Here is a 10,038-nt window from a genome sequence, read left to right on the forward strand (position 1 = left end):
AACAGCTCAAACAACAGCATTTGCAAAAAGAAATTTAATTTTTTTGTTGCTAATTAAGTCTGTTCTTGAAAAGTTTTAAACAAATGCCTAATATTATCCAATCAAGGCTTATGTTTAATTTTTTCCTGCCAAACTGTGGCTTTAAGAAATTTTTTTGGATCAAAGGGAGGAAATATACAAGACAAATGAAAAGAAAACATATATTATTACCTACAAAAAAGAACATATTATAAAGTTAAAGAAAAGGAAATAAGCATAAAAACTAATCTCGTAAAAAGTATCATTTGGACGATGCTGGAATATAATACAAAAATTTGAAACATAAAGCATGATATGATTTTGTTAGTAGATTTTCCAAGGTATCAGGCCGTCTCGAGAAGCCAATGGTAAAATTTTTCAAGGCTTCCAATTTTTTCTAGAGAATATATATATAGTAATTGTTTATATTATTTAATGTGGTAATAATTGAAAAATTGAATAGTATTTAATTAATTGTAATATTTTTTTGACGTGGCTATCTATTTTGTTAACTTATTTATATTTTGGTGATTATTATGAACACACACCAATATGGGTTATGGTGCAGTAGTAGGACTACTTCACCCTTAACCAGAGGTCTCAGGTTCGAGTCCTGGAATTGCAAAAATTATGTTGGAGCGACACTCCCGAAAGGGCCTTGCAGTGCGCGATCCGGATTTAGTCGGGGCTCCACGGCTCCGGACACTGGGTGGGAAACCAAAAAAAAAAGATTATCATGAACCCACATTACAATTTTTATATTTACCTTTTTTATTCCCCAATCAATTTTTGTTATCTCAATATTCTAACGTCTACCAAACGGTCAAACCTTTTGCATTATGCAAAATCTATTATTTTGTGTTTATAAAAAGATCAAATTTATTTTTTGATGTATTCTTTAAATTTTAAGCACTACAACAAATTCATACTAGTATCATTATGTAAACTTTTTAAAATTTTGAGGCAGAATCTATTATTCTAACTTTATATTATATTTCTTTATTGAATATTTTCATTGTTAATATTCTTATTTAATAAGGTCTACATATATCTTACCTTCTCGAGACTTTCACTTGTAGGATTACATTGAGTATGTTATAATTATTCAATTTACATATGACAACTAAAAGAAAAAGGTTTCTCTATGAAGTTTGGCTTTAGGCCTACGAACTTATTGAAACGGCCTACAAGGTACCTTTTCATTATTTTTATTTTGGATCTCGTATCAAAAATATCAAAGAATTGCGAGAAATATTATAAAATAAAACATTGGGATATAATATATACTCATGTGAAATGTATTGTTAATTAATTTGTGACTTATTATTCTCTTGAAATACTCTTGAGATAAGCTAGAATTTTATCTCCTAGAACAAAAACAAAGAATATTATCTCTAATTTGTCCTATTTTGGTATATGTTTTTTGGTTATAGTCGACTTGCTTTTCGTCATTTATTGACGTGCATATTATTATCGTATTAAATTATTCTGTTCACATTTAGTTTGGCATTATATATTACCAAAAAGAATAAAAGCAAAAGCAGAATAGAATAGCATTGATTTACTTGATAATTTGGGTATTTATTCAAGTAAAAACGTATCATTGTTGATTAATTAAGGTTTAGAGTGTAGAGAACCTCAAATAAACAGAATATTTAGATTAAAATTATTTAAGTGCCAAAAGACAAAATAAAAAAGAGGAAATAATGACAGTTGCATTTGTGATTGCCTGATCAAATAGATTTTCTGAGAGAAGCAGTAGCAAAAAGCCTCTTTACTTGAGCATTTGGCCCCAAGTAGTTTTTGGAAAAAATTTGAAAAAAATTTAAAAACTTGTATTTGTCAATATAATTTGCCACTGTTTGGCAAAATTCCCAAGTTTCCAAATTCTAAAAAAAAAAACTAAAACTTGGGAACTTGAAAAGTTTTAAAATTTTAAAAATAATCCTAAACTTTTATATTTTATAAAAAAAACACCAATTATTTATTAATTCCAACTAAATATTTATCTATCAACTTACTCCATTAATATGATCAACCAATACCATTAATCTCACTTAAATAAAACTTATCTATGAAATATTCACTGAATATAAAAGTGATGATATGATCGTTCATGAAAATGATGAACAATCGACTCAGAGTAACAATATTGCTTCATCTTCTTGGTCATCTGATCTAGAAATGAAAGCTTAACGGGAAGAGATTGTTCATAAAATGTGGGAATATTTTATAAAAGAATAGTTTAGTATTATCTCCTCCGAAAAAGAATAGTTTGAATGACAAGATTTGAAAAAAAGAATAATTTATTTTTGATTCGATTAATGTATTACTCTTACCTATAATGTTATTTTGTTGTTGTTGATTTTTATCAATTATGTTATAAGATTTTTTTTAACGGAACATGTTCATTATAAAATGATAACACAAACTTATTGATATTTTTAATAATTTTTAGAACTTAAAGATACAAAATAATATTTTTTAAAATTTCACCAAAACTTGAGAAAACTTGGGGCCAAACGCATGGTGAAACTTCACCAAAATTTCTCCCAAAAACAACTTGCCAAGAATATTTGGGAACTTGGGGCCAAAAGACACCTACCTCTTATAACATGAGTGAGATTTGCGTACATTTTATTCTCTTCATACTCTACTTGTAGAATTACACTGATATGTTTATTCTTTACTTTGTTTGTCTTCTACTTAGAAAAAGGATCCAAAATAAATGTATCATTTTTTCATAGTTGTTATAAAAGTAATTAAATTATAAGAAGAATAAGTAAAAGATAAGAAAGGAAGATAGAAAGAGAAGAGAGAATTATTTTTTTTGATCTCACTGTAATGAATTGCACACATTTGCTGGCTATTTATAGCCAAAGTTAAGTATGTCAAATTTGACTAAAAGGGGCTAGGGAAAAAGTGGGGGTAGGGGAAGAGAAGAGTAAAGAAAGGGACATCAATTTTACAACACTCCTCCTTGGATGTCCAAGAAAAATAAATTCTAGTAAAAAAATAAATAAATATATATATAGTTATTCTCAATATGCATTGATTGCTGCCTCATTAAAAACCTTGCTGAGAAAATCTAGTGGGACAAAACCTAGACTAAGAAAAAAAAGAGTGCAGCGCGTACTATACTCCCTCTGATGAAGATTATTTAATATCTCGAAGATGACGCATTCTAATCTTGTATCTCAATTTCTCTAAGGTTGAAGTTGGCAATGCCTTGTTAAACATATCTGCTAAATTATCACTTGAACGAACTTGTTGAATATCTATTTCACCTTTCTTTTGAAGATTATGGGTAAAAAAGAATTTTGTTGAAATATGTTTTGTTCTGTCTCCTTTGATGTATGCTCCCTTTAATTGAGCTATACATGCAGCATTGTCTTCATACAATATTGTTGGAGGGTCTATTGTCAAAGAAAGGACACATGTTTCTTGAACGTGTTGAGTTATTGATTTTAACCACACGCATTCTCGACTTGCTTCATGATGGCTATTATCTCTACATGATTTGAAGAAGTGGCAATCATAGTTTGTTTTGTTGAACGTCATGATATAGCTGTACCACCACATGTGAATAAATAGCCTGTCTGCGATCGACCTTTATGGGGATCAGACAAATATCTCGCATCTGTGTAACAGCCAATTGTGACGTGAATTCATTTGAGTAAAACAATCACATATCAATGGTCCCTCGGAGGTATCTGAATATATGTTTAATTCCATTCTAGTGTCTTTGTGTTGGAGAAGAACTAAATTTTGATAACAAGCTTATAGAGAAAGCTATATATGGTCTACAGTTATTGGCAAATACATTAATGCACCAATTGCACTAAGATATGATATTTCAGCACCAATAAGCTCTTCATCATTTCATGAGGTCGAAACGGATTTGTATTAATATCAAGAGATCTCACAACCATTGGGGTACTCAATGGATGTGCTTTATCCATAAAAAACCTCTTCAAAATATTTTCACTATATGTTGACTGATGTACAAATATCTCATTTGCAAAATATTTAATTTGTAGACCAAGATAAAATTTTATCTTTCCAAGGTCTTTCATTTCAAATTTCTTTTTCAGACATTTTACTGCTTTTGAAAATTCTTCAGAAGTTCTGATAATATTCAAATCATCAACATATACGGCTATTATGACAAATTCAAATCTAGACCTTTTCATAAAGACACAGGGGCAAATTGGATTATTTTTATATTCTTCTTTTAGCAAATATTCGTTAAGACAATTGTACCACATTCGCACTGATTATTTTAACCCATATAAAGATTTTTGAAGTTTTATTAAACAAGTTTTCCGGAAATCTTTATATATTTCAGGCATTTTAAATCCTTCAGAAATTTTCATAAAAATATCGTTATCCAGAGAATCATATAAATAGACTGTAATGACATCCATCAGATGCATGCCAAGTTTTTCATGAACTGCCAGATTTATAAGATACTTGAAAGTGATTGCATCCACATCAAGAGAATATATTTCCATATAATCAATGTCAGGTCTTTGTGAAAATTCGTGTTCCAAGAGTCGTGCTTTATATCTTACGACTTCATTTTTCTCATTTCGTTTTCGCACAAAGACCCATTTGTACCCACTGGCCAATCATTCCTCTGTTTACAATCATCGACTGATTTTGGTTCAAAATCTCCATTTTGTTGCATTATTTCAATAGCAACATTATAAGCAAAACTATTGTCGACAATTACATTATTTCGATTTCATATTTTTTCTGATGAGACATAATTTATTGAAATTTCTTTATCATTTTCAGGCGCCTTAACTTCTTCCAATTTTTTATCAATTGTTATGTCTTCTCGCTCTTCTTGAGCAAGTTCTTTCATATCATGACTATCTTGATTGTTCGCTCCTTTTTTTTTGAGGATTTTTATCTTTGAAACCAATTGATCTATCACGTTTTAAATACAGTTTAGACTCATTTGCATTAATTAATTATCCTACTGGGACATCAACTCGAATTGGAGCATTAACAGCTGAAATATGAGATTTAGTAACTTTTGATAGGTCAATGAATACATTTGGTAGTTGATTTACAATATTTTGCAAATGAATTATCTTTTGAACTTCCAGTTCACATGTATTTGTATGAGGATTTAAATGAGATAGTGATGATTTATTCCAATCTATTTTCTTTTTCAACTGCTTATTTTCTCCTCCTAATACTGGGTATATTGATTCATCAAAATGACAATTAACAAATCTTGCAGTAAATAAATCTTCAGTAATAGGTTTTAAATATTTTATGATAGAAGGAGATTCATACCCAACATCTATCCCCAATCTTCTTTGGGATCCCATCTTTGTGCGTTGTGGTGGAGCAATTGGAACATATACTGCACCTCCAAATATTCTAAGATGGGAAACTTTCGGTTGACCAAAAGTCAATTATAATTGGGAGACTTTATGATAACTTGTATGTCTGATCCGCACAAGACTTGCTGCATGCAAAATAGCATGACCCCATAATGAAATGGGAAGTTTTTTTGTCATAAGCATTGGTCTAACAATTAATTGTAGATGTTTAATTAATGATTCCGCTAGACCATTTTGAGTATGAACATGAGCAACCGGATATTCAACTGTTATCTCAGTGGACAAACAATAATCATTAAATGCCTGAGATGTAAACTCACCAGCATTGTCAAGATGAATTATCTTTATTGCATAATCTGAAAATTATGCTCTTAACTTAATTATTTGAGCAAGTAATCTCGCAAATGTCATATTACGATTTGATAATAAGCACACATGTGATCATCTTGTAGATGCATCTATTAAAACCATATAATATTTAAATGGTCCACATGATAGGTGAATGGGTCCACATATATCACCCTGTATACGTTCTAGAAATGCTGAGGATTCAATTCCTACTTTGATTACTGATGGTCTAGTAATTAATTTGCCTTGAGAACATGTAGCACAAGAAAATTCTTTAAATTAAAGAATCTTTTGGTTCTTCAAAAAGTGTCCATGTGAACTTTCAATTATTTTGCGCATCATATTAGAATCGGGATGGCCCAACCGGTCATACCAAATAATAAAATCATTTGAGTTAGTAAACCTTTGGTTTATTATGGCATGTGTTTCAACCATACTAATATTTATGAAGTATAAGCCGGATGAAAGAGCGGATAACTTTTCAAGTATAAACTTCTTGCCCGACATCATTGTAGTAATGTAAAGATATTCATTCTTTTCATCATTTGTAGTCTCACTATGATTACTATTTTGACGAATGTCTTTGAAACTTAATAAGTTTCTTTGAGACTTACTACAATATAATGCTTCATTAATTGTTAAATTTGTTCCTCCAATAAGTATAATTTTATCTTATCCGGATCCTTCAATTAATCTTGTGCTATCAGATATTATATTAACATTAGCTTCTTTCATAATCAAACAAGAGAAATATTTCTTACCTCTTAAAATAGTGTGTGTTGTGACACTATCAATAAGACACATATCATCATAATTGATTTTGGATCCAACTGATAACTGGTGAATTTCCATATTCTTCATAAATAAAAAGATGCATTATAAGAACGTGAAAAACTAACAACATAAGAAACTTTAAGAAATTACACGGCCTTAAGAAATATTTTACGAAGGACAACAAATATCAAACATAATAGGAAAACAATAACTATTTTATAATTATCTCCAGTTAGATGATCAATTCTTCAGTCAATATTCATAAAATCTTCAGTTTGCAAATGAATAATATTTGGTCGATCTTCAAAATCATCATCTTTATAAGCAAGATTTGCCTCAATATCTTCATATTTATTTAAGGGAGTTGCTTCATTACTATCATTCTAAAAATTCAAGTGTGCTTCCACATTATTATCTCTTTTTTTGACAGAGTCTTGATAAAGTTTCACAAAATGATCTGGCGTACGACATTCACGTGCTCAATGGCCCTTCACACCATACTGGTGGCAAATATTGAATTTACCTCTGGAAGGATTATTTTAAGGAACTTTATTGTTCTCATGTTTATTCCTATCATGATGACGATAATTGTTTCGTCCTCTACCATGTCCTCACCCACATCCATGACCACGTCCAGGATAATTATTCTGTCTTGATTTAGACTGATTATGTGCTGCTACAACATTCCCTTTAGGGAATGGAGCAGACCCAGTGGGATGGACTTCATGATTTTTCATCAGCAAAGTATTCTTCTTCTCTGCAACAAGTAAGCATGTAATTAATTCAGAGTATTTCTTAAACCTCTTTTCACGATATTGTTTTTATAGCAACACATTTGAAGCGTGAAAAGTGAAAAGAATTTTCTCAAGAAAGTCATCATCGGTGATAGTATCTCCACATAATTTTAATATGGAACTTACCTTGTGAATAGCAGAATTATACTCTGTCACAGTTTTAAAATTTTGAAATCGAAGGTGTATCCAGTCATATCGAATTTTTGATAACATCGTAAGTTTTAGGTGGTGATATCTATCCTTCAAATTAGTCCATAATTCAAGAGAGTCTTTCACAGTTAAATATTCAATTTTTAATCCTTCATGAATATGATGACGGAGAAAAATCATGGTATTTGCTTTATCTTGACTTGATGCTTTATTTTTTTGTTTAATAGTATCACCAAGACCTTTAGCGTCAAGTTGAATTGCAGCATCAAGGATCCATGATAAATAATTTTTTCTAGTAATGTCAAGTGCCACAAACTCAAGTTTTGATAAATTTGACATGATAAAAACTGAGATAGATATTAATCTAGAAATAACAAAGACAACTAAAATTAAATTTCTTTGGTAGATATATCTGATATAGAAGTTAATTTGTTTGGAGAAAATTAGAGTTTCGTGCTGATAACGTGTTATAAAAGTAATTCAATTATAAGAAGACTAAGTAAAAGATAAGAAAGGAAGATAGAAAGAAAATAGAAAATTATTTTTTTTATCTCAGTGTAATGAATTGTATACAATGGTTGGCTATTTATAATCAAAGTTAAATATTTCAAATTTGACTAAAAGAAATTAGAGAAAATTGGGGTAGAGGAAAAGAAGTGTAAAAAAAAGGGACATCCAATTTACAACCATAGTTAGGTTGTTCTTTCTTTATAAATTTATTTTATAGTACTAGAAAGAAAAACTTTCATGAGTAGTCATCTTCCGTGGGGGTGGATTCTTTTTGACTTTACTGTTGATTCAGTCTTTCTTTTCTTTTCTTTTTTTGTAAAAGAGGATTTACCTAACTACCACTCATCATTTTATTTTTTTGAATTGTAACTTTATTTATTAAAGTATTAGGAAAAGTTAGTTACAGTACTTACCTTTTTATGTTGATAGTGCTTCTGCTGTTGATAAGCATTAGTAGTAGTATCATTTTGCCCCCCCTTGTTGATATTCTTTAGAAATATTAACCAACGTAGAAGCAACGCCAAGATGCCTAAAGGAATAAATTTCTATGGCAAAAAGGAAAACCAAAAAAAAAGGAAAAAATAATTCTGATAGCAATCCTTTATTCCCAACTAAAATCAACAAGTCATTTATATAGTGATCTCATTGTGTTAAAAACTGTATCTTTTGGTGCAGTGCAATTAGCCCTGGAAAATGATCATGGGAGCAGAGGGTTTTGGTACAAAATCTGCAATTTCGAAAACTTATGCAAATATGGGGTTGAATGAATATGATAGAGGAGATAAAGGAAATCCAAAGATTCTATCAATTGTAGCTTCAGTTGTTGAGAGGTCAGTTCAAAAGAATGAGAAGGCACTGAAGGGATCCAATAAGAGAGGTATTGTGACCGTCTTCCATGGGACAAGAGCCCCTGTTTTGACTGTTCAGCAGTACATTGAACGCATTTTTAAGTACTCCAACTGCAGTCCTTCGTGTTTCGTGGTTGCATATGTATACTTGGAGAGATTCCTCAATCTCTCTGATTGTTTACTAACCTCTCTTAATGTTCACCGCCTTCTCATTACTAGCATCATGTTGGCTGTCAAGTTTGTAGATGATGAGTAAGTATTCTAGCCTTACAGACCTCATTCCTAATATTGTATTTTGTCTTTTCTATACAATTTCACACTGCGCCAAATCCAGTTACCTAATTGAAATTGTCTAGGTAAAACTGTACTTTCACCTGAATAAATTAGTGAAACATAAATATACTGAAGAACAAATTTCATGAGATTTTCACACTCTTTTTCAGCTGCTACAACAATGCTTATTATGCAAAAGTAGGAGGAATAACCACAACAGAACTGAACAAGCTGGAGATGAAATTCCTGGCAGCCCTTGATTTCCGACTGCATGTAAGTGTTGAGAGCTTTGATAAGTACTGCTTGCAGCTAGAGAAAGAATCCAATGTGAAATTACAGATTGATCGACCTATCCGAATTTTTGCATGGGGAAAGGGTTTGGTAAACAAAGACATATCAAATTGTTCACCTACAGTCGGAGGATACACTTGTAGAGCTTTCTAGAGTGTAGGGATCCAATGGACAGACCTGAAGAGGCTGAGAAAAATCTTCTGAATTGTATACCTGTCATTGGAGAATTGTGAAGGTATTGAATATTAACTGCTGCTTTATGCCTGAACTGTAATTTGTCTGTACGTATGTTTCATGTAATGCGTAAGGAACAAAAGCTGAAGCCATAAAGAATTAACAATACTCTCCTATAAAGCAAGTCAGCAAAATTGCTAACACTCAAACAACAGCTATTGTTATAAAATAAAGTGTCTCAGGAATTTGGCATTGTATAGGCAATATCTTGGCTGCAATCATTAAATTATTTCAGCTGCTCACAGAGTCGTCAAATATGTTGGTCCAGCTCCCCATTCCCTCGTTCAATTGTTACTAAGCTCTCCTTGTAATAATAAACCCTACACCTACTCCTCTGGCACTGATATCGAAATCCAAAATGCCTCTTAAGAGACCAGCAGAGAACTTTAAGAAAATGACAGTGCTAGAATCCCAGAAGCCAATGTGAAATTACAGATT

General features: G+C 31.1%; 1 protein-coding gene across 1 annotated transcript; it reads left to right on the forward strand.

Moving 5' to 3' along the window:
• Positions 1–8,443: 8,443 nt before the first annotated feature.
• Positions 8,444–9,752, forward strand: LOC129884680 (cyclin-P3-1). The gene is made up of 2 exons (XM_055958965.1): positions 8,444–9,054; positions 9,246–9,752. The coding sequence occupies exons 1-2, from the start codon at positions 8,648–8,650 to the stop codon at positions 9,517–9,519; spliced, it is 681 nt and encodes a 226-aa protein (XP_055814940.1). The 5' UTR covers positions 8,444–8,647; the 3' UTR covers positions 9,520–9,752.
• Positions 9,753–10,038: the final 286 nt, after the last annotated feature.

The sequence above is a fragment of the Solanum dulcamara genome, chromosome 4 (genome assembly GCF_947179165.1).
Source record: "Solanum dulcamara chromosome 4, daSolDulc1.2, whole genome shotgun sequence".
Classification (NCBI taxonomy): Eukaryota; Viridiplantae; Streptophyta; class Magnoliopsida; order Solanales; family Solanaceae; genus Solanum; species Solanum dulcamara.